Genomic DNA, 26,534 nt, shown 5'->3' on the forward strand with positions numbered 1-26,534 from the left:
GACAAGTAGAAACTAAAAGAATTCAGCAATATGAAACCTAAAAGAAATGTTAAAAAAAATGTCAAAGGATCCACTCTAAATGGAAAAGAAGTAAGAATATATAGGAAAAGGAAAATCCCAATAAGAAAGGCAAATATAAGAATAAAGATCACTGAAATAAGGCAGTACATAGATCAAAACAAAACCAAAAAATTGTAAAAGCAACTATAATTGCAATCAACAGTAAAGGGTAAGCATGAAGATGTAAAATATAACACATGCAAATCCATGGCTGATTCATGTCAATGTATGGCAAAAACCACTACAATATTATAAAGTAATTAGCCCCAACTAATAAAAATAATTGGGAAAAAAAAAGAAGATGTAAAATATGACTTCAAAAACACAAAATGTGGGAGAGGGGAGTAAAAAATGTAGGTCTTTTCTGTTTAAAGCAAGTAGATACAACTATGAACCAATATATATGAACCCATAGTACCCATAAATCAAAAACCTACAAAAGATACACAAAAACCAAAAAGAAAGGAACTTAAGCACACTATAAAAGAAAATTATCAAATCATAATGGGAGAAACAAAAAGAAGTGAACACTGAAGAACTACAAAACAACTGGGAAAAAAAAGTAACAAAATAAGTACATACCTATCCATAATTACTTTAAATGTTAATGGACTAAATGCTCTAATCAAAGCACACAGGGTAGACTCTCACATTAGAAGAATTAATACTATTAAGATGGATATACTACCCAGAGAAACCTACAGATTTAATGCAATCCCTACCAAAATACCTGTGACCTTTTTCACAGAACTAGAACAATTATCCTAAAATTAACATGGAACCACAAAAGAACATGGAACCCAAATTGCCAAAGCAATTCTGAGAAAAAAGAACAAAGCTAAAGGTATCACCCTCCAGGACCTCAGACTCTACCACAAAGCTACAGTAATCAAAACAGCATGGTACTGGCACAGAAACATAGATCAACAGAACAGAATACAGAGCCCAGATATAAACCCATGCAGTTATGGTCAATTAATCTATGACAAAGGAGATAAGAATATACAATGGAGAAAAGACAGTCTCTTTAATAAGTGTGTATGTTTGAGTGTGTTAGTTGCTCAGTTGTGCCCAACTCTTAGAGCCCTATGGGCTACAGCCCACCAGGCTCCTCTGTCCATGGGATTTTCCAGGCAAAGATACTGGTGTGGTTTGCCATTTCCTTCTCCAGGGGATCTTCCAAACCCAGGAATTGAACCTGGGTTTCCTGCACTGCAAGCAGATTCTTTACCAACTGAACTACCAGGGAAGCCTCTTTAATAAGTGGTGCTGGAGAAAATGAGCTGCTAGGTAAAACAATGAGATTGAACATCTCACACCATTACAAATATAAGCTCAAAATAGATTTTAAAGAACTAAATGTAAGACTGGAAACCATAAAATGAAAAGAAACATAGAAAGACACTCTTTGACATAAAACAACAATATTTTTTGCTTTCTCCTAAGGCAAGCAAAAGCAAAAATAAACAATAAACAAATGGGACCTAATTAAACTTAAAGCTTCTGCAGAGCAAAGGAAACAATCAACAAAATGAAAAGACAGCCTACTGAATGGAAGGAAATATTTGCAAATGATGTGACTGACAAGGGGTCAATCCAAAATATACACTCAGTTCGTACAACTCAACATCAAAAAACAATCCAATCAAAAAATCAGCAGGATTTGAATTCCTATTGGTAGGAATGTAAATTGGTGCAGCCACTATAAAAAAGAGTGTGGAGGTTCCTTAGAAAAATTATAAATAGAACTACTTTATGACCCGGCAGTTCAGTGGTAAAGAATCCACCTGCAATGCAGGAGATACAGGAGTAAATCCACGGCTGATTCATGTCAATGTATGGCAAAAACCACTACAGTATTGTAAAGTAATTAGCCTCCAACTAATAAAAATAAATGGAAAAAAAAAAGAAAAAAAATTCCAAAAATTATTAACTCTATAAACAATACCAACTACCTTTAGTAATACTCTATTGTTTCTTTTTAAATATTTTATTTAGTGGAAATAAGTTTACCCATTATTATAATGACATTCCCATTACTTGGTTCTTATTGTTAACACAATATTTAGTACTCTTTTTAGTTACTGGATAATAAGATTTTATAATTCTCTCAAGAAAAATGAATGATATACTGAAGGTACAAAAATTCTATTAGTAAATTATTTACATATATTTTAGATCTTCAAAGGAACATTTTTAAAAACTGTAAGTGATGACATATATGGCTTATAGTAGTTAGCCATAATAATTCAGTAATACAAATCTGAAGCATCACTAGTTCTCAATTTTCTTTAAATTGATTTATTATATTTGTGTACCTTTTACCTCCCTGTAAGGTATGTATATGGCCTGATTAAATGTTCCAAAAAAGGAATATGGGGCACAATTTGTGAAAACAAAGGTCTGTTCTGTTTTCCTCAGGGTCCTCTTTTAAGACAGCAAAGTCCAAACAACTTGTGTAATATTAACAAATGCTCTTTCAGGGTTTGGAAAAATGTTTTATTTTCAAAATCCATCTAATGTTTAAGGTGGGTGTTATCTATGGGCATAGTGATATCAGTCTATAAAATAGGCTATTCTAGAAAAGTACAGAGCATATTACACATCACTCCCCTCCCACAGATTAGCTGCTACATGGGAACTCAGAAGTGAAAAGAAATAGACGTAAATAGATGTCATTTAAGTTAACAACTTTGGTTTCTTGGTTTAATTGAATCTATTCCAGTTAAAATCCTATTTCTCATTAACTTTACAGGAAAATAATCAGGCTTCACATGATACAAACTTAACTTGTGTAAAATTTACGGCTTTGGTAAAACAGGTTGTGAAGAGTATATGAACTAAAAATGTGTGAGAAAAATGTGAACTAACAATGTGTGACTGCTGTGTATGTCAAGAGTTCTGGAGAGGAGTGCAATTATTCCATGTTATGGATTTTTGTCAAATACTAGATATCTGTTCACCAGAACACTCCCCATATTGTGTTTCCTGCAGCTGACTCCACAAGCCTCTTCTGTCTCACGTCACATCCCAGTGCCATGCTTCACATTTTCTTCTTATTGGGAGACACTCTGAGGATGTCTCGTCTTTCTGAGTAAAGATGACTGTAGGTGAAATACATACCTAAGGTAGAGAAGAAAATGGCAAAATTACGATTGATTAACCATCTCTTTGGAAAGAACCATGGTTTTGAAATACAGCGTACTGCCTGAAGTCCAGGAAGAAGACACTTGCAAAGGAGACTCAAAGAAGCATACTTAAAGAGTGACCAGATTTTCCACAGAAGGGGAAGTAAATTCCTCCATCTTACTGTTCTGCATGTTACAAAGAAGGAACTTTCCCCCTTTCTTTAGCTCTCTCCATTCCCCTCAAAGTTTCACTTTTGTCTTCTCTTTTATGTGTTGTTCTTATATACCTGATAGTTGTTATCTTCTAAAGGTAATACTTATCTTAAGGATGTATGAAGGTTAGAGCTGAAGAAACTAAAATTTAACAACAGAAGTCTGTTTCTCAATTTCCTGGACAGATTAATTAATTGATCAGGTTTTCTCAGCTGTAACTTTTTGCTCCATATATTTTTCTTGAGTCTTTAGCACCTACTCCCACTTGCCTGCTAGGAAATGCTAGCACATACGGCCAAACAAACAGGAAACAGAAACAGATACAAATGGGAAATCCAAAGATAGCCAAGTTTACTCAGTTTGACACCCTGATTTTCTTTGTAGATGCTTGTGTCTGTTGGTGAAAATTTCATACACAAAGCAATTACATTTTCTGCCAGTAAAACTCTTTTTGTTCATACAGTGATATATTTGATCTCATAATGTCCTGCAAAAACCATTATAAATAACTTCTAAGTGCTTTACTAACAAGTAATAAGGTCCAGCTCATCATTCCAGGTGTCCTCTTTCATCTCTCGCATGTTTACAGACCTTTCTATTGATACTAAGGTAGATGGCAGCACAAACCAAAAAGCACAGGAAGAATGCAAAAAGAAAACAGAAAAGCCACTTACCTACAAAGAGCATCATGAGATATATTTTCAGCACATATGGGAAATAGATGGATAAGTCAAAGGGCATTTTTGTGGAGTAAGTGCCAAATGATTCGAAATAAGGCAGCGACTGATAGATGGTAAATGCTGTTTAAAGAAAAAACGAATCATGAAGGTTTCCCTTCTTAACTTGCTACAGGGATATGTATATATGTTAGCATAATTGAAGGATATTCTGAATCTGATAATGACAACCCTGTGAAAACTGCTGAATCCTTTTGCCAAAGCTATAATTTGGTATGGAAATGCACTGAAGATCAGATTGGCAAAACCATTACAGCAGTGTGATCTGCTGAATTTTTATCCTTGTTTTATTTTATTGTGCCTACACAGAAATAGTTTACTGTATTTCTCTGTTTATTGAGGTATAGTTGATGTATAAGTTTCAGGTGTGCAACAGAGTGATTCACGATTTTGTATAGTGGAGTATAAATGCTATACTCCATTTATAGTTATTATAAAACATCAGTCGTATTCCCTGTGCTGTATAATATATCCTTTTAGCTTATTTATTTTATACATAGTAGTTTGTACCAAAAATGGTATCTCAAAATGCCTGTCCTCTTAGCCACAAGTAGTGGTGATAGATGAGTGAACATGGAAAATGCTTCATATATTTTCCTCTTAGAGGTTCACAACACACATTAGTAGAAGGGAGATTCTGTCAAGTTCTGCAATAAAGAAACTGGTTTCACCCATTTCCTCAGTTTAACTGGTCTTGGAATAGTTCCTTCTTCCTCCCCATCCCCAGCAGTACTTAATAAAAATTCTGAGGAATAGTGTGAGAACTGCTGGCCTCCAATTACTTTGAAGGAGGTGGCTCTTGTCAAATAAAAAGAGTTGAATATTCTATGGAATTATATCCCATATATAGACCTTTAATAACATTTCATGGAATAAAATGACAATGTACTATGGTTATGTAAGATGTTATCATCGAGGTAAGCTGGGTGAAGGTACATGGGAAAAATGCACTATTTTTACAACTTGTTGTGAGTCTAAAATTATTGTTTTTAATTTCTATTTTTAAAAGATGGAGGAAAAGTCAGGTGCCTACAGCTTTTATAGCCAGACAGTGGCATCAGCACAGAGTCTGCACTTGACACCAAAAGAAAAAAAGGAAATATATAGAAACGTACAAAATTGCAGGCACCTACATTCCACCACCCAGAATTAATCATTATTGATATTTTGTTATATATGCTTTCAAAATTTTTCTGCATATGCTTTTTTTAATTGCAAGAATAAGTTTATGAATCTAAGTTTAATAAAAGAATATGCATTTTACAGCAACTATATAGAAACATGGCTTTCCTAAGAAACAAGAAGGCTTACAATTATGGCATAAAAAGAAAAGTCTACTACATATTTATTCATCCCTTATTCTTAGGAAAATATTAGTCATATTTCTACTTTATTTCTTTATATACTTTACAGTATTTTTCATATTATCTAACAAATGAATGTACTTAATAAATAAATGTTTCAATGAGTGAGGGATTTTGTTCTCAAATAAATGTGCAATCCATTTTTTATGGTTTTTAAGATTATTTGCTAGATTCTTTTGGCATAGTCTAATTCCAAAATTCAATAATTCTTCCTTTTGAAAACAAAACATATTTTAAGATTATACCAAATATGATTTACTAAAATATAAGCTCTTTTTCTCTGGTCATTGGTGGATAGAAAACATGTGGGTATATCATATATACTTTACAATTATTATCAACGTCACCATCATTTTATGTTAAATATTTCTGTATGTTTTCCCTTAGTTACCTTAACATGTGCTCTCTTCATTTCTTTATGCCTTTGGTTTTCAAAAACTTTTATCATGTCTGTTTCAGAGTTTCCTTCCCGTCTGCTAAATCTATTACAGAAGAAAGCATATATTCCCCAAATATCCTCAAGCTCTTTGCAAATAGATATGTTTAATCACTTGATTTTAAGCTTAAGTTTTACATTGAGGCTTAGTAATTGACCTACTTCACATTGAATTTAAGAATTCATTGTTTATTGATCATGTACATTGGGTACATAAGAGAAAGGACGGAAGAAAAAAAGACAACCCCGTATTCCCGTGAAGCTTCGAGACTAGACAGGGAAATCTCTATTAATCAAAGAATCACGCAAATGTCTAATTACTGCTAAGGTTTTACTAACGAGATTCACAGGGGGAACTGGTGTAGATGAGGAAGTTGAGAAATGTTTCCCCAAGAAACCGATGATTGATCTATATGTAGAGTTCACTGTCTCTGGCAAAGTAAGCTGCACAATAGCTGGTAAGTGGGAAGGCTAGTCCTGCTAGGGGAAACTGAATTTCTATGCATTAAAAGTAATCACTGAGTCACTAAATGTTAAACCCCCTTTGGATGAGGAAACAGACTTAGAGAGGTTAAATGATTTACCCAAAACTCAGCGAGTTAATGAAGGTAAGGGCCTGCACTCAGATGTCCTCATTGCTCATCCAATATTTCATTTACTGTGCAGAACTGCTTCCTCCTCTAATTTTGCTTTTTAATGTTTTGCTTCTTTGCATCAAGGGAAGTATGCCAGGAGAGATAACACTGAGTCAGCTGAACAGTGGCAAAAATAGTAATTTAATCATCAGAAAGTTTTGTGAACCATTATTGCTTTGTCAGTAAACAATATAGAAAGTCACTCTTTTCCTACCTTCAGCGAGAACACACAGAGGATAAATTGGCATCCACAGTGTTTGACTGAACCATGTCAAGACAGCATAGGATATTCCAATGACTGACAACATGCTATAAGTGTACCTGAAAGGAGACAAGTTTGCTCATAAACATTTGTTACTGGGGTCTGGGAAATAACAGAAGAAAACACTTTATTGTGTAACTGAATACACAGATAAAACTGGAAAGCATGCAAATTCCTTTACTTCCTGTAATGTACGCAGGGAAGAGGGTGAAAAAAAAAAAAAAAAAAAATGGAGGGAGAAGAACCATGTCAGTCTGGCTTGTCTCATGAGGTGGATCATAGATAATTATAGAGGTAAAGAGAGAAAAATGTTAACTTGTCCCTCATCAAATTACAGTTACAAGTTTCCTCACATAGTGACTTCAGTTTCACTTGGAAGCCAACCCCATTTTATACAGCAGCTAAGTTTTTTCAGACAGGCAGACCTATAAGTATCTAGGGAAATAATTTAAAAACTTTTTTTAAAATGGGCCATCTTGTGTAAACAACTAAATAACTGGCCTTAGGAGCTTGTTTTGAGTACAGGAGGTGATTTTAAACCTGCCTTTGTCATGTAATAGATGAAGTAGTCAATATCTTTTCATTTCTCAAGCTTAAGCATACATCAGAATCACTCAGAGGGCTTGCTAAAGCACAAATTGCTAGGCATCTCCAGAGCATCTGATTCAAGCAACCTGAGAATTTGTACTACAAACAAGCTCCAGGTGATGCTGATGCCACTGGCCCAGGGACCACACTTACAAGTACTGCAGTAGGCAGTGCATACATATGGCAAAACAAAATCCAAAACTTTGAAAACATGAATGCAGTAAAGTAAATCTTTCACTCATTCCAGGACCCACATTCCATTTCTCAGAGGCAATGTACAATGTCAATTTCTTATATACTCTTTCCAAAATTCTTTGCCTATGCTTATCTCTGTGTATATACTATATGTAATATACATCAGTAGTACAAGCACTCACCAAATATGGCATGTTATCAAACTTTTTGTTCTTTACCAATACAGGGAAAAAAATGCCATTTCACTACTTTGATGTTTTTTTCTCTTATTATAAGAGTAGGTAAGAATCTTTTCATATGTTTAGAAATCATTTCTGTAGAAGTCTAGTATATCTCTTTTTTGCTGTTGTTTGTGGTTTGGGTTTTAAACCTAAAAATCCATTGTCAAATTCAAGATCAAAAACATTTACCCTTATGTCTTCTTTGAAGAGTTTTATAGTTCTAGCTCTTCTGTTGGTTTTTTAATCCAGTTTGAGTTAATTTTTATATATGGTGTGGAATAACAAACCAAATTCCTTCTTTTGCATGTGGAAATCCAGTTGGCCCAGCATCATTTGACCGAAAGATTATTCCAAAAGACTATTTTTCTCCACTGAATGATCTTGGCATCTTGTCAACAATCAACTGACCATAAATTTGAAAGTTTATCTCAGAACTATCAATTCTATTCCATGCTATATTCTTATGTCTATATCACACTTTTGATGTGTGCAACTTTTGTTACTTTGTAGTACATTTTGTAATTGAGAAGTATGAATCTTCTAACTATGTTCTTTTTCGAGATTCTTTTGGCTACTCTGGTTTCTTTAGGTTTCCATATGTGTTTTAGGATCAGCTTCTCAACTTCTGCATTGAATCTGTAGATCAACTTGAGAATTGTTTCATCTTAAAAACATTGTCTTCAACTCACAAACATGGGACATCTTTCCATTTATTTAGATCTCCTTTCATTTCTCTGAACAATGTTTTTAGTGCACTAGTTGTGCACATCTTTTGTTAAATTTATGTCTAAGTACTTTTTAGATGCTATTGTACATGGAATTGTTTTCTTAATTTTACTTTAGGATAGGCCCTTGAAAATGGGTAGAATACATTTAATTTTTGTAAAGCTGACCTTTGAAAAACACAGATTTGAACTATGTGGGTAAACTTATATGAAGATTTTTTTCAAGAGTAAATACTGCAGTGCTATACTCTCTGATTAGTTAAATCCAGACACAGAACTGCAGACAGAGAAAAACTCTATATATGAAAAGTTATATATGTATTTTCAACTGTGCAGAAAGTCAGCGCTCCAACCCTTACCCTGTTCAAGGGCCAAATGTATATCAACTTTCTATTCTACAACTTTGCTGAACTAGCTTATTCTAGTGCTTTTAGTGAATTCTTCATGAGTTTTTTATATAAAATCATGCCATCTGCTAATAGAGATAATTTTACTCCTTCCTTTCTAATGTAGATGACTTTTATATCATTTTCTTGCCTAACTGCCATGCCTAGAACTTCTAGCGTAATGTTGAATAGAAGAGACAAGAGTAAACATTGTTGTCTTGTTCCTGATCTTTGGAAGAAAGATCAGTCTTTCACCATTAACCATCGTGTTAGCTGTGGAGTTTTCACAGATACTTTCATCAGGTTGAGGAAGTTGCTTTTCAAAACATCATTCTAAGGTAAATTTGGGAGTTAATTCTACCCCCATTTTACACAGGAAAAAAGAGTTTCAAAATGGTTAAGTAGTTAGGAATTTCACTCCTAGGTTGAGAAATGAAAACATATGTGCACACAAAAGCTTATACATCTATGTTCATAGCAACATTCCTCCTGACCAAAAAGTAGAAACAGCCCAAAAGTCCATCAACTGATAAATGAATAAATAAAAATTGGTATATCAATATAATAGAGTATCATTCAGCCATAAAAAGAAATAAAATATTGATACCTGTTACAACATGGATATACCTTAAAAACATTATGCTAAGTGAAAGACGCCAATCACAAAAAGCACATGTTATGTGACTCCATTTATATGACATGTCCAGAACAGGCAAATCCGTACAGACACCATATTAGAGGTTGCCAGAGGGAGGAAGAGGGAAGGGGGCATGACTGCTGATGGATCTGGGGCTCCTCTGGGGGGCAATGAAAATGTTCTCAAATTAGATAGTGGTGATGGTTACACATATCTTTGAATAAACTAAAATCAACAAATTTTATACTTTAAAAGGGTAAATATTAAGGTCCATGAATTATCCCACTGCTGTTATTATTATGATTATGTGATTATTATTATTATTATTATGATTATGTGATTTGCCCAAGCAGTTAAGTAGTAGAGGTGAGGTTCATCTTGAGATCTTCTACTTCTAAGCCCAAAAGTCCTTCCATCACCTCACAATACCACTCTCAACGCCAACACTACTTTGCTCTCTAATGGGTCTACTGAACTTATCTGAGACTGGACTGACCCTGAAAGAAGTGGGCATACCAGAGAATAAAACATCAGAAAGCCACACTTCCCTGGGACGTCCCTGGCAGTCCAGTGGTGAAGACTTCGCCTTCCAATGCAAGGAGTGAGGGTTTGATCACTGGTCAGAGAGCTAAGATCCCACATGCCTTGTGGCCAAACAAAAACATAAAACAGAAGCAATATTGTAACAAATTCAATAAAGACTTTAAAAATGATGTACATTAAAAAAAAACAACAACAACAAGAAAGCAAGACACAGTACCAGGTGAGGCTCTCATAAACAGAAAGTCACAGCCTATAAAAGTCCCTAAAGTTTGCCCCAAGTCCACAAATCTTTCAGTTAAAAGTGAGAAATAACTAAGTTATATATAACAAAGAATTATAGTCACTTTAATTCAACAAAATATTTCATTTTAATTCATTCTACTTAGAATATCTTAACTCAGCCAAGATTTTGACAATAAAGAATTTATATAAGCTCTGCTAAAATGCTGGGCACTTTTGTTACCCATTCACATCCAGGTCTTTCAAGCAAGAGGGACAGTTCTCAAGAAGGAGCAGTTAGGAACCTCTCCAAAGTGAGCCACTGTGCAAAGAGGCTATTTTACACCATTGCTGGTAGAGATACTACCAGGCTCATCTCATTGCAAAGCTTTAGAATTTAGAAGTCAACACAACACCAACTAGGGCAAGGATTCTTAACCTGAGGTCCAAGGATTCCCAGTGAGTTCATGAACAAACCAGTTATTTGAACTTGTTGGCGTTGTATACACATATGTTTGTGGAGGTGTGTTTTTCACCCCAGAGAGATAAGGCCCTATATTTAAAATACTCTTGAATTCAAAGAAACCAACTTTGTAAATTGTGACTGATAGAAAAGTCTGGCTTTGTTTATTAAAATAACATGTACCAGAGCAATTGCAGAGAATGCCTTTCATTAGCAAACATCTGTGAGGTTTATTCCCAACTGGTGTTATGCCTGAATGCATTGATTTGCTCTTGTAATACCATGGTAGGTTTTCATTATCTTTGATATGCCCATTATGGAGAGCACAAAAAATATATTTCCATATCAAGATAAAATAATATGAAAAGAGGTTATGTATTTATCTCTGAGCAATCAAACGCAAGCAACTAATACTGGTTTCACTGTAGAAAGTAATCTGGCTTTAAGAGGTTATTTTGCCTCCTTACCTAACCATATCCAATAGATTCCAAAAGATGAATAAAACACACACCACGTATTTCTCTTGGACTTCTTCTTGACTGGTGATCACCAAAAAGAGGACAATTATTCTCTCTGTGAGCTAACAAAAGAAATAGCAAAGTCAAGAATTAGGATCATCTGTTTAGCATGTAGGTAATTTTCTAATTTTAAAAACCAAAGTTCCTCTTAAAAAATATGCTTTAAATATGTATACTATACAATTCATATGACCTCTGGGGGAGTGAGGTTATGAGTGAATTTCATTTCCTCCTTTTTGGTTTCTTTTTTTCTGTATTCTCCAAGTTGAACGTAATGGATAAAAAGATAACAGATATTTCATCTGAATCACAGCATGTCCCTTCCTGTGACACATGAACACATGGCTTTACTCACTTTGACAAGCTTTCATTGGGTGTCCACTATATATCAGATGCTAAGACAACATATATAATGAAAAGCATCGTCCTTGCTACACAGCGTAGCAACAGTAGGAGAATGTGGGGCAGTCACTATAGCACAGTGTAAATAATGCTGTCATTTAAAGGGCTATGTATGGGAGGAGAGGTGGGGGAGATAAACTGTGTGGGAAAAGAACGCAGAGACATATATGGAGACAGGCAACATTTCAGTTGGATCTTGAGGAAAGGACAGGGGTTTGTCAGGTAGACTGGATAGGAGAATGGGCATCCTGGGGAGTAGCCAGAGCAAAGAGGCAGAGATGTAAAAACACAGCTCTGCTGCGGGCCAAAACATCCCTGAGGGCCAGAAAGGAAGTGCACAAACAGAACCATGGGAGATAAAATCGAAAACATGCTGGTTGTAAAGAGTTCTCAATGTCAGGCCAAGAAATTTCGATTTCATCCAACCAGGAGGCCACCATAGTTTTTATTTTTTGGGGGCGGGGGGGGCGGGTAGGGATGTTGAGAGGTGGGAGAAGGGGAGAAAGGGAAGGAAATAATACAATCCTAACCCTCATAAGCTAGTGGAAAGTGAAAAGAATTCAACAAATTCATATTTTTTCCAAGTCAGTAAGCATCTGTAAATCACTAAGAATGCACACACTTATGGCGTAGCTCCAATTACTGACCTTGAAATACACATTCCTCTTTCCAATCTAAATATATGTATCCTTAGGCTGTATTAATATACTTCATATATTCTGCATTTTTGTTGGTTTTTAATAGAATATTTTACTTTCCTCACAGTGTTCACGGGAAAACATACCTGAGATTGACAGAGCATATTAGTGATAAAGACGAGGGCTGACTTGTGTCTTTCAGTAGCTGTCTTTATTTTTAAAGCGGATTTATTTTAAACTGGTAAAAAAAAATATTTATTGATTACTTTGTGCCAGTATCTAAACACATGCCATCTCATTTAATCTCCATAATAGCCCCAGGAAGTGCTACTGCTATTTTCTGCCTTTTACAAAGAAAGCGTTCTTTGTAGTCATTTTACAAAGTGAAAATGACTTGCCTATAGATGTGGAATCAAAATCTAGACAATGTCATTCTAAATTCCTTGTTCTGAGACACTAAGACATTGTCACCTCTGCTATTTAATGGGCTATACCCTCATATAATGTCTACCAGTGAACCAGTGAAGTCACTCAGTCGTGTCTGACTCTGCGATCCCATGGACTGTAGCCTACCAGGCTCCTCCATCCATGGAATATTCCAAGCAAAAGTACTGGAGTGGGTTGCCATTTCCTTCTCCAGGGGATCTTCCCGACCCAGGAATTGAACCCAGGTCTCCTACATTGCAGGCAGACACTTTACCGTCAGAGCCACCAAGGAAGCAGATATAAAGTCTAGGTCATAGTCTATTTAAAAAAAAAAAAAGCCTCTCCTGAAAAGTTAAAAGAATCTCCTTGATTTTCTGAATCAACACCAAAACAATTTTCAAGAATAGATTTTTAAAATGTATTACTTTCTTTACATATAATAGTTGACTAGTTATTTAGAGCTTTATCCTTGGGACAACTTAGCACTTTGTCATTTTAGACAAATCCTATGAGGACATGGCAATTACTAATAAAGGGTCTTGTAATGTTTAGTGCAACTCAAACAGGCAGAATAAAAGCACAGTGAAAACACTAACTTGGGCGACATTAAACATGGTGGTAATGTGGCCAACTCAAAAATATGGTAACTATAAAACTATTTTGCAGTTTTACATTCTGTTTGGGAATTCTGAACTCCAGATTAAACAATGACTAAAATTAAAGTGTTCTTTGTTAAAGAACTTAATTTGTTAAAATTAAAGTGTTATTTTTTAATAGCAGCTAGCAAATTATTTATAAACTACTGAAGGGGTAAAAATCATACTTCAACTATAGAATTTCTACAGTCATAAAAATCAAGTAGTTGTTTTTGAATTAGTCTTTGAGTAGTAGCTTCAAAGACTATTACATTACTAAAAGGATAACCCAAACTACTTTAATCCTATGAACTTTTGTTGAGAACTTCAGAAACATACCCTTAAATGTTGAAAAATCACCAATTACTTTCTGTAAGACAAAAGTATTTAAATACCATTTGTATATGTTTATTTATTCATCAAACAATAGATATTTATTGAGTGCACTATTCTGAATCCCAGTGGACAAGATCAAATCCCAGCCTATGAAGTAGGCTATGTCCCAGCCTATAAGGACATAGGTACTTATGCCCTAGTTTGTGAGATAGACACTGTAAACAAGTGTAGCATAATAGTTGAGTGTTCAGGAAAATTAACCCAAATCCAAATTTTTGCTCCACCATTTACAATTTATGTGAACTTGGGTAAGTCCTATTTTTCTTGTAGATAGTCAAGACTATCAGTAAATAAAAAAGTTAATCTCAGCATCTTTAAAATTATACTGTGACTAAAACACTCTGATGATGGGAAAGATTGAAGGCAAAAGGAAAAGGGGCGAGAGAGAATGAGGAGGTTGGACGGCATCACTGATTCAACGGACATGAGTTAGAGCAAACTCCAGGAGACAGTGAAGGACAGGGAAGCCTGGTGTGTTGCAGTTCATAAAGTTGCAAGGAGTCAGACATGACTTAGCGACTGAACAACAACAGCTTTATAACTATCACACTGAAGAACTTCACTGATCAAATACAAAAGGTACCAAAAAGAAAAAAAAAATCCTACCCACAGAGTGAACTCTGTATATAATCATTTTCAGGAAGCAAAGTTTTGAGAATCTCATAGCATGACACGATCCTCAGTACAGTTTTTATCTCTAACAATATAAGTGTGTTCCCAACTCAAAACTGGAGAGAAAATTATATGATTTCATGGGGGGAAAAGATTATTTAATCTAGCAATGCAAAGAAGCACCTGCTTCATGGATTAAAAGAGATTAGGGTGAAACTTTGCTGTGTTTCTAAAAGGGTTTGTTTTAAGACACTCTCCTTGGAGACTTTACATTTGTTCTTACAAAATCTGCGACTGTGAAATCTTTGGAGTGATTTCTGACAACAGACTCCTGTTTGCCCTTATCAGAAATAGGATGTGCTATTGGCAAAAATAAGGACTGTTCTTGCAATTTGAACTCACAAATGGAATTTCTGTATCACAAAGTGGAATTTCTGTATCACAATAATGTGGGGGTACTAATTCCCAGGATTTTGATTTATAGATTAAAAACTGTGTCAAATGAATACATGTGCAGCAGTGTTTACTGTGATGCAAAAGTCAGGGGGCAGAATTTAGCCATTTTAATTCAGCTATGTACAAAGTCTTTGCATTTCAAGCTTCTCTCAAAAGCTAAAGGAGTAAAGTGGATAACTCTGAGGGTTTCCTAAAGGCACATCAGCCTAATGTCAATATACAAAGGTTAATTTTGTGGATTATTTTCCCCTCTCCTTGAGTTGAAACATCCTAAAGCTATTGTATATCAATAAAAACCTCTTTCTCAGGCTTCTACACAAGCAAAGTCAGAACAGAGTCCTTCAAAATCAATATTTCAAGGTTGATGGTATTTCTGCTCCATAAAAGCCAAGTTGTTTTGATTAAATCTACTAAAATACTAGTTTCCAATTCAACTTTTTAAAAAAATCAAGCTAATAAAATATGCATGCTCATTTGAGAGGAAGGGATTGAACAGAAGAGATGCCTAGTTTTCAATTATCACTCTTAACTATAGTTATATGCTACTTTTGGACCTTTTTACTTTCCCATTTTACAATTTTAAAATATCAAAAATGTTTTTCCTGATATAATTTTAATTGGCATGTAACTGTTTACAAAAATGGATGTATGTAAACAACTATTTGTTGCAGTTTTGCCCTTTTCCCCTAAACTGTATTTTTAAAAAATATATAAAATATACATCTCTGTTAAACTATCATAGTCTTATTGTCAATAGGTTTTCCCCACTCTTTCTCCTTTAGTTAGTGTTAGTGTGTTAGTTGCTCAGTTGTGTCTGACTCTTTGTGACCCCATGGACTGTAGCCCACCAGGCTCCTCTGTCCATGGGATTTTCCAGGCAAGAACACTGGAGTGGGTTACTATCTCCTTCTCCAGGGGACCTCCCCAACTCAGGAATCAAACCCAGGTCTCCTGCATTGCAGGCAGATTCTTTACTCTCCAAGCCACCAGGGAAGCCCTTTCTCCTTTAGCAACTGTAATATCAGAAAATCACAATGGCTTTCCCCTGTCAAATAAAGATGAGTATAAAACATTTAAAACTGCACAGAAGAAAACAAACATATTTTTGTGAAATACAAAAATATATACACATATATATGTGTATATATACACATACCACCTATACACATACCACCATCAATTGATATTATACCTGTGATTCTAATTGCTCAACTAGCTAATTGTTCCTACTGCTTTTGGAAATTACTCATCTTCATATTTTGGCAAAGCAGTTTCCAAAAGAGACAATTCCATTGTGACTTACCAGTGTCACAAAGGTAATGTCAAAATAATAACACACATGAGCAGAATTCTCTTTAATCCACTTCAAAGTAGCTAGATATTGTGCATTTTTTCAAAATACTGTATGCAATCAGCTATGAGTATCGTGTGAGTAGCTCAGCCACATTCTTAACTATAGTTTCCTCATTTAAAGATGGGGAAACAGGAAAACCAAGAACGATTACACAGCTTTAGAGTTTTGTTTGGTTATTTTAAAGAAGGGGCCTCAGAGTCATCTTATAGTGAGGGAATTCTTCTAATTGTCTGCAGAATTCTAAGGAAGGTGGTTAAAATGAAACTTTGGACCTGACCACATGGGTTTTTGAAGCTTTTTTGAACATCATGTCTATTCTGAAAACCATAAAAAAGATAGTAAATGAATAAAAGAAACAGAGGACAGATAAAATCTCAAAGAGATAAAGAGGAAGACAAATATCATAACAAAAATTTAATAATAATTGGCCCAGGATGAGAATAACTGTCTTCCCTACTGTGATGATTCCCTGATTCCTCCCAACAACAAAGACTTAAAAACCATTTGAGCCGTATCAACAGGAGACTTTGCCTCCTCACATTCAAATAAAAGTGCCAATATATACTTGCCATTATTTTTTAATTACCAAACCAGGATACAGTCCAACTACAGTGATCATACTTCTATAAATAATAGAGTTGCAATTAATAGGGATTAAAATCACACTTAAATATCCTGGAATTTCTAGAACTGCAAGAAATCAGATTTCTAATAACAATTTCTGTTATTGGACAAGCCTACATACTTTTGGAAAGCAGAAATACTGTGCAGATTTTTGAGACATATTCAAGATGTTTTTCTTTCTTACAAATTTACCTGTCCAGTTTCTCATTTGCATTTCCTACTTTGAAAATAACTAAAATAACACTGCTCTTAACTTTGAAATTGTTTTACCATAAAATTAGTATTATCCAATTTAGCCTAAAAAAGTGCAAAGTCCAAAAAGTTATGCCAAAAGAAAATATGATTTAGATTCAGATGAATTTGATCATACTCCAAGAAAAATAATTCCATATGCTAGAATACAGCTTTCATTTAACCTGGGTTAATTCTGTTTTCTTAAAATTAGCATTTAGTTGCTAAATTGAGTCCACATCTTTTGTGACTCCATGGACTGTAGCCCACCAGGCTCCTCTGTCCACTGGATTTCCCAGCAAGGATACTGAAGTAGGTTGCCATTTCCTTCTTCAGGGGATCTTCCTAACCCAGGGATTGAACTCATGTCTCCTGCTTTGGCAGGCAGATTCTTTACCACTGAGCCACCTGGGAAGCCTGTAAATTTAGTGTTAAGCAATGCTATATGCAACTTAGTTGTTTACAGATAATACATATCAATAAATTTTGTTCCTAAATAATATGCTTCTTCTGGAGCAGATGTGTACCCCTTTTCATATTGTAAGGACATACATTTAAGGCAATTCCATCTAGGTCTTAGCTAGCTAACTAACTATTCTGTTATTAGTTTGTACTCTAGATATTGCCCCAATTTTTACTTTACATTTGATATGTCAACACTAAAGTAACCTCATCCTAATACTATTTCTCCACTTCTAATGAATAAGCAAAATTTAAAATCTCCCATCAACTTGTAATGCAGAGTTCTCGATAGGCTCCTTAGGTTTATACTCTGATTTCCATCTTTTAAACTTTCATGATATTTCAGCAAATTTTAATATAAGGATCTATGCCACTATTTCATTCAACAAAATTTAAAGTATTTATGTTCTAAGCACTTTGCTAGGTGCTGGCAATACAATCAGATTCTAACATTTTAATTATTTTTACAATGCCGACTTGTCACATTTAGTTATCCATTTTTTAAAATTTATTTTACAAAGAGTTAAAATTATACTAATGAAAATGCTTTTTTCTGTAAATTTTAAATGTTATGTTCATATAGCCACCTAACCCTTCTCTCTCCTTATGGAAAATATCACTTTTTAATTTTTCTTGCCTTAATTCAGCAATGATTTCCTATACTAAATCTCTACCAGTGAATTTCCCATCTTCCTTCAACCTGCCTTTAAAAGGAACATGGTCATGTAGGGCTCAACACATGGCAGAGGAACAAATGATACTTAAAATAACAGCAACAGCTACCAGTATTCTTAACTAAGTGCTAGGAACTTATCCCACCCACTTTCTCAGTTACTCCAGAAGATACATGCTATTTGCATAGCACATGAGAAAATGAAGCTCAGAACAATTACATTACCTGTTTAAAGTCATATAACTAAGAGATAGAACTGGAATTTGAAGCTAGTTCAGTTCAGTTGCTCAGTCATGTCCGACTCTTTGTGGCCCCATGAACCGCAGCACGCCAGGCTTCCCTGTCCATCACCAACTCCTGGAGTCTACCCAAACCCATCTCCATTGAGTCGGTGATGCCATCCAACCATCTCATCCTGTCATCCCCTTCTCCTCCTGCCCTCAATCTTTCCCAGCATTGGGGTCCTTTCAAATAAGTCAGCTCTTCGCATCAGGTGGCCAAAGTATTAAGAGTTTCAGCTTCAACATCAGTCCTTCCAATGAACACCCAGGACTGATCTCCTTTAGGATGGACTGGTTGGATCTCCTTGTAGTCCAACGGACTCTCAAGAGTTATCTCCAATTTGAAGCCAAGTCTACAGCATTCCCAGGTCTGTACAAGTAGTCAAAGTGAAAGTCGCTCAGTGGTGTCCGACCATTTGCAACCCCATGGACTATACATTCCATGGAATTCTCCAGGCCAGAATACTGGAGAATCCCCTTCCCTTCTCCAGGGGATCTTCCCAACCCAGGGACTGAACCCAGGTCTCCCGCATTGCAGGAGGATTCTTTACCAGCTGAGCCACAAGGGAAGACCCTGTACAAATAGATGCTATACTAAATAAACAGGAAAGACCGCTCCTTTGCAACTGCATTCAGTAAAAGGGGCAGAATGAACAAGAAATGGCTGGGGCGTATTCTAATCTCTGGACTTCGATGAAGGGTACCTGTTTTTTTTGTGTGTTTTTTTTGCAAATTTATTCTTTTCCAGGTAATATATGTGGCGTCCTTTTCCCTAAAGAGCTGGATGATGGTGGTTAATGTATCCCAGTGTAGGTAGAGGAGCCAGGCACCAATCCCCAAGTCTGAATGGCTCCCATCCTATGCCTTACCTCTGTACTACACCACCAAAGGCCGTGGCATAGTGAGACTGGGCAGTGGATATGAAATCTCGTCCCAGGAGAGGATCACTATAGTGCTGCACAAAGCATCAAGCATCATTTCTCTGAATGCTTCCAACTGGCAATTCTGACTGTACAGTGTTTTTAGGATGAGGTCATTTTTTCATGGAATTCTCCATGTTAGTGACTTGGGTTGCACATTAGCAAAGGTTGGCTTTTTCACTGTCATAAAGTCGAGAGGCTGTAAACAGAAAAGTTACGTATGCAATAGATTCTATGATATAAATAATGTGATTAAGACCTACCTGCAGAAACCTAGGAAGAAGATGGTTTGATTCAATGCCAACATATATGTGCAGCAACTCCAAGAGGGAAATAGACTGGCAAAGTTGCATCACAAGTCCAATTGCATAAAAAGTGTCAACCATTGAATCTGTGTCCAGTGAATTAAAAATACAGACATAGTAAGTAAAATCTAGATCACAACCCAAATCTAGGAGGCAGTTTGAAATACAACTGAGATTCCTTACTTCATTTTCCTTTGTACATGTGACAAATTTCCTAGATTTCTAAATTACAAATACTATGTAACCAAAGAAAGCACTTCATATTATTGTACAGTTTAATTGCTCCTCTTCCAAAAAGAATTTAACACTTGAAAAAGAAGGCTCTATGACCAAAGCTAAAGCATTTATTCCCCATTTATATGATTCGAAAGGAATTCCAGCATAAAAGTAAACAGTTAGACTCTAGACTACATCAGTGAAAACAGGCTGAAAGAAAGTTTATTAAAGAAACTGCTGTGCCCACTCCTTGTCTATAGACAAGAAAATGACAGAGATGAGAAAACATGATTTCAGAGAAGATTTATGAGAATGACATTAATGATGCCATGATATCAAATAACATCTTATATTTATATAGCATTTATGTCCTACACATACATGGTTAGTGCTTTCTGGATTTTTGTGAGTTGGGCCCATTACAGAGGGCTCCAAACAAATACTACGTTTGAGAGAGCTGAAATGGACAGAAACAAAAGTCCCTCTAAACAGAATAAATGTGCTGGTTTTTAAATGAAATCCTGCCATATTAAGAAATGTCTAGGGAAATCTTTATCATCTTCACTTCTTAGTGATCATTCACATGACAGTAATTTATCAAAGGGTTTCTCTTCTCAGCAGCTCTATGAGGTAGACATTATTATCATCATTCCCACTTTATAGATGATTCCTGAGGCATACACAGTCCTGCACTTGCCATAAAAGCATGATCAGTCACACGGCTCCCTGAAGGAAGAAGGCAGCTGGTGTCTGTTCCAGGTGCTTGAGTGCTGCTGAGCTACTTCATTTATACACTGATTCGGAAATTGTACTGACCCCCTACACGGTTCTTTTCAAGCTGCCTTCTGTAGAAATGGGTTGTGTTTCCTTAATAAAATGCAACTTCTCTAATTATGAATGGCAGGATCACAATTAAGAAATAAGTACACTGCTGACTAAGGCATTTTTCCCCCACTGGAAAGGCCAGGCAGCATAAGAATAAATTCATGTCTTGTTACTCATGTTGTGAATGACCTATAACAGGCCCTCGAGGCCACAGCTAACTTCCAAGGTCTAGAAGTGACACTTTTTTCCTAAAAACTAAAGGAAGTTTTCCAAACACCTGTGTTGTCCTCTGCTTGAGGACTCCCAACACTCAAAGTTGAAATACAAGCCTCAAGTTATGTCTTTGGAGGTTCTTAACAAAGGCAAGAATTTATCCGCAAATCTGCAGTAAAAAAAAGCAACATCAAATAGTTTATGGTATCAGAGAAATAGATTAATTTTCTCATGATATCGAAGGCTGGATTGATGAGCAGAGCATGACTTACCCCAGATACATACTACATGTTTGTTTTTAGCTGAAACCAGCAATTGCTCAAATTGTCAAGTTATGCAACAGTTATAAATAGTGATGACCCTTATCCATGTGGGGATGGAAAATGAAAATAATTTTATTTTGACAGTCATTTAATGATTCATTTTTTTGAAAATTTAAATGCCTTTAAAATCTTTACTTTCAGGAAACTGGAGGAAGCGACTTAAACCTTTAATGCTAACTCCTCTATATGTGATGAGTCATCTACAAAATGTGTCATTTTCCTATGGACACATTGCCTCTTAAAAGGATTAAATAGAAGAATGGGGAACATAGAGTTTGTCTTTGATTTGTTAGTAGTTTCCAGTTACCTTAAACCTGGGGAATAAGAAACAAGAGAAGAACTGGTTAATTTCTGATTTCTATGCCCAAAAAAAAAAAGTTACACAGGAATTTACAGATTTCTTCAACACACACCCAATCTGCTAAAGTTTGGTGCAGAACCAAAAAAGGAAGAGTGAAATGGTACACCAAATGCCATGTCTATGTTTTCAGGGCAAATGCCTACTCAAGGAGAACTCACTTCCCTTTCCCTTTCCCTCATTTTACTTAACCAACTCCTCCAAAAAGGTTTTGGTTTTTGCATTAAGAATGAAGCATGCTTACTGAAAAATATGGTCACTAAATTTCAGAGAAGTGAAGGATATTAGGTGAAGTTCACAGAAGTTAAATTATAACTAGGACTATGTGAAAATGAGGATTAGAAGTTAAAAATTCAAAACTGTTTTGGGCTTTTACCTTTTCCAAATGAAAAGAATCTGACTGTCATATTTGTAAATATCCAGGAGTGGCCACAGAACTGGATTAAGTAGTAGATGAAAAGATATGCATTCTTCCTATACCTACAATAAATACAGGAAAATACTTCCTTTAAACACATTAAAAACTTCCTTTATAATCACCTTTTCAACATTATACACATGTATTTTAACTAATTTACTGGCCAATCTGAGCAAGCAAAAGACAATTAATCCATATCCGAGTTTTTTAATTTGGTTACCCTTCTAACCCCCATGAGATTTTGAAAGCGCACACCATCTGTTACAGTGACCATCCTGGGTTTGTTTAAAGCCAAATAAGGTTCTATTTCAACATTCACTTTCAGCTCTGATAAACCTCTAACTTTGCTGCTCCCCAAGGGATAAAAGCAAGCATTGCAAAGTTAGCTTTGAGTATTTTTGAAAAGAAAATATGGATGAAGAGAGGCCCATGTGGTCAACACGTGTTCCTGCTAAGTGCATAACTTGAAGGCTAACTAGTTTATAGTTACAAGAATGGCGTACCAATGGTAGCATTCCCAGGCGGGGTAACTCAATCATTGGAATGTTAGGTCCCTGAATCAAGGCAAATTGGAAGTGGTTAAACAGGAGATGGCAAGAGTGAACATCGACATTTTAAGAATCAGTGAACTAAAATGGACTGGAATGGGAGAATTTAACTCAGATGACCATTATATCTACTACCGGTGAGCAAGAATCCCTTAGAAAAAATGGAGTAGCCATCATAGTTAACAAAAGAGTCCGAAATGCAGTACTTGGATGCAATCTCAAAAACGACAGAATAATCTCTGTTGGTTTCCAAGGCAAACCATTCATTATCACAGTAATCCAAGTCTATGCCCGGACCAGTAATGCTGAGGAAGCTGAACAGTTCTATGAAGACCTACACGACCTTGAAGAACTAACACCCAAAAAAAGATGTCCTTTTCATTATTAGGGGACTGGAATGCAAAAGTAGGAAGTCAAGAAATATCACCTAGAGTAACAGGCAAGTTTGGCCTTGGGGTACAGAATGAAGCAGGGCAAAGGCTAACACAGTTTTGCCAAGAGAACTCACTGGTCATAGCAAACACACTCTTCCAAAAACACAGGAGAAGACTCTACACCTGGACTTCACCAGATGGTCAATACCGAAATCAGTTTGATTACATTACTTGCAGCCAAAGATGGAGAAGCTCTACACAGTCAGCAAACACAAGACCGGGAGCTGACTGTGGCTCAGATCATGAACTCCTTATTGCCAAGTTCAGACTGAAATTGAAGAAAGTAGGGAAAACCACTAGACCATTCAGGTATGACCTACATCAAATCCCTAATGATTATACAGTGGAAGTGAGAAATAGATTCAAGGGATTAAATCTGATAGACAGAGTACCTGAAGAACTATGGACAGAGGTTAGTGACATTGTACAGGAGACATGGATCAAGACCATCCCCAAGAAAAAGAAATGCAAAAAGGCAAAATGGTTGCCTGAGGAGGCCTTACAAATAGCTATGAAAAGAAGAGAAGTGAAAGGCAAAGGAGAAAAGGAAAGATATACCCATTTGAATGCAGAGTTCCAAAGAATAGCAAGGAGAGATAAGAAAGCCTTCCTCAGTGATCAATGCAAAGAAATAGAGGAAAACAACAGAATGGGGAAGACTAGAGATCTCTTCAAGAAAATCAGAGATACCAAGGGAATTTTTCATGCAAAGATGGACACAATAAAGGACAGAAATGGAATGCACCTAACAGAAGCAGATGATATTAAGATGAGGTGACAAGAATACATAGAAGAACTATACAAAAAAGATCTTCATGACCCAGATAATCATGATGGTGTGATCACTCACTGAGAGCCAGACATCCTGGAATGTGAAGTCAAGTGGGCCTTTGGAAGCATCACTATGAACAAAGCTAGTGGAGGTGATGGAATTTCAGTTGAGCTATTTCAAATCCTAAAAGACGATGCTGTGAAACGGCTGCAGTCAATATGCCAGCAAATTTGGAAAACTCAGCAGTGGCCACAGGACTGGAAAAGGTCAGTTTTCATTCCAATCCCAAAGAAAGGCAATGCCAAAGAACGCTCAACTACCACACAATTGCACTCATCTCACACGCCAGTAAAGTATTGCTCAAAATTCTCCCAAGTCAGGCTTCAACAGTATGTGAACTGTGAACTTCCAGATGTTCAAGCTGGACTTAGAAAAGGGAGAGGAACCAGACATCAAATGGCCTGTTGGATCATCAAAAAAGCAAGAGTTCCAGAAAAACATATACTTCTGCTTTATTGACTATGCTAAAGCCTTTGACTGTGTATCACTGTGTATATTTGTACAATATCACTGTGTATCACAACAAACTGTGGAAAATTCTTCAAGAGATAGGTATACCAGACCACCTAACCTGCCTCCTGAGAAATCTCTATGCAGGTCAAGGAGCAACAGTTACCAAATAGGAAAAGCAGTACGTCAAGGCTGTATATTGTCACCCTGCTTATTTAACTTATATGCAGAGTACATCATGCAAAATGCTAGGCTGTATGAAGCACAAGCTGGAATCAAGATTGCCAGGAGAAATATCAATAACCTCAGATATGCAGATGACAGGACCCTTATGGCAGAAAGCAAAGAACTAAAGAGCCTCTTGATGAAAGTGAAAGAGGAGGGTGAAAAAGTTGGCTTAAAACTCAACATTCAGAAAACTCAGATCATGACACCCAGTCCCATCACTTCATAGCAAATCGATGCGGAAACCATTGAAACAGTGGCTGACTTCATTTTGGGGGGCTCCAAAATCACTGAAGATGGTGACTGCAGCCAGGAAATTAAAAGACGCTTGCTCCTTGGAAGAAAAGTTATAACCAACTTTTAATATGCTAGACAGCATATTAAAAAGCAGAGACGTTACTTTGCCAACAAAGGTCCCCCTAGTCAAAGCTATGGTTTTTCCAGTAGTCATGTATGGATGTGAGAGTTGGACTATAAAGAAAGCTGAGTGCCAAAGAATTGATGCTTTTGAACTGTGGTGTTGGAGAAGACTCTTGAGAGTACCTTGGTCAGCAAAGAGATCCAACCAGTCCATCCTAAAGGAAATCAGTCCTGAATATGCTAGAGATGAAACTCCAATACTTTGGCCACCTGATGCGAAGAACTAACTCATTTGAAAAGACCCTGATGCTGGGAAAGATTGAGGGCAGGAGAAGGGGTCGACAGAGGATCAGATGGTTGGATGGCATCACGGACTCAATGCACATGAGTTTGAGTAGACTCTGGGAGTTGGTGATGGACAAGGAGGCCTGGCGTGCTGCAGTTCATGGGGTCGTAGAGTTGAACACAACTGAGCAACTGAGCTGAACTGATTTCTGAATGCATTTTTGTGATTGTGGTCAGTATCTTACCACTGCCTATTACAGTTTGCAAGAGTAGATAGTTTCCTTCACCAGGCACACACAGAAAGCAGTCTAAGGGCCAGAAGAGGGAACTGAAGGTGAGTTTCAAAATGGGCTGTTGGGGATATGACTAAGAAAAGACGAACAGATACCCGTTTGAGGGAGTCAGAGGAAGCAGTGTTTGAAGTGTTGTTTCTGGTTCTAAAAAGTGGCAGGAGTGGCCGGATCAGTGTAGACAAGACTTTTTTCCTAGCTGGAGATGTGAGACCTCTGAGAAATAAAGCAAATACACTGAGAAGCAGATAAAATGTGGCTTGATGAGAGCACTCGGGTACCCCTACAGAAGACTACAGCACTACTAAAAAAGTAGGGGAAAGGAATGCCTCCCTGAAACCTACAGCAGTCACTTGGCTTGTGGGATAAACAGAGACATCCCAGGCTCTACCCTCACATCACCGAATCAGTCTTTCTGGAACCGGGGCCCCTGAAATCTACACGTAGGCTTGATGCTTCTGCAGCAGGTAGAGAAAAGAAAAGGGAAGGGCTCCAGGTCGGAGGAACGGGAAGAGGAGAAAGACCGCAGGGAGCGTACAAAAGGAAGGGTGGCCACGCAGCCTATCTTTTCTCTGCTGTAACATGGGGAAAATAACAGGTATTCCTAGGGTTGCCGAGAAAATTGTATAGCTAATATCTGTCCAGAGCCCCAGAAAGCGTGAGACGTTAGGCTGCTCCGGCGCTGGCGGGCGCCCTCCGGGCTGAACTATGCGGGCACCACCCGCACCCCTCCCGCTGGCGGCCCCTCCTCCCGACCGCCTCCCCTCCCTCCGGGCCCAGCGCCCTACCTGGGCTGCAGCCAGGCGGGCAGCGCCCCGGGTCCCATGGGCCGCCGCCACCGAGTCCTCCAACGCCGTCCGGAAAGGAACACCCGCCGGGGAGAGCGGGAGGGGTGGCTGGGCGGCCGGGCGGCCGGGCGAGGAAGGGGCGGGGCCTATCCGCACTCAGCAATTTACCAGAAGAAAAAAAAAAAAAAAAAAAGCCTCAGGTCGTGCAATGGGCACCAGAAGAA

The 26,534-nt window shown here is 36.9% G+C and overlaps 1 protein-coding gene across 1 annotated transcript; it reads right to left on the minus strand.

The window, feature by feature from the left end:
* Positions 1–2,341: 2,341 nt before the first annotated feature.
* Positions 2,342–26,463, minus strand: HACD4 (3-hydroxyacyl-CoA dehydratase 4). The gene is made up of 7 exons (XM_043487142.1): positions 26,311–26,463; positions 22,057–22,160; positions 19,704–19,831; positions 11,280–11,392; positions 6,788–6,894; positions 4,076–4,201; positions 2,342–3,183 (listed from the first exon to the last, which is right to left on the minus strand). The coding sequence occupies exons 1-7, from the start codon at positions 26,346–26,348 to the stop codon at positions 3,104–3,106; spliced, it is 696 nt and encodes a 231-aa protein (XP_043343077.1). The 5' UTR covers positions 26,349–26,463; the 3' UTR covers positions 2,342–3,103.
* Between the last annotated feature and the right edge of the window lie 71 nt (positions 26,464–26,534).

The sequence above is a fragment of the Cervus canadensis genome, chromosome 14 (genome assembly GCF_019320065.1).
Source record: "Cervus canadensis isolate Bull #8, Minnesota chromosome 14, ASM1932006v1, whole genome shotgun sequence".
NCBI classification, from domain to species: domain Eukaryota; kingdom Metazoa; phylum Chordata; class Mammalia; order Artiodactyla; family Cervidae; genus Cervus; species Cervus canadensis.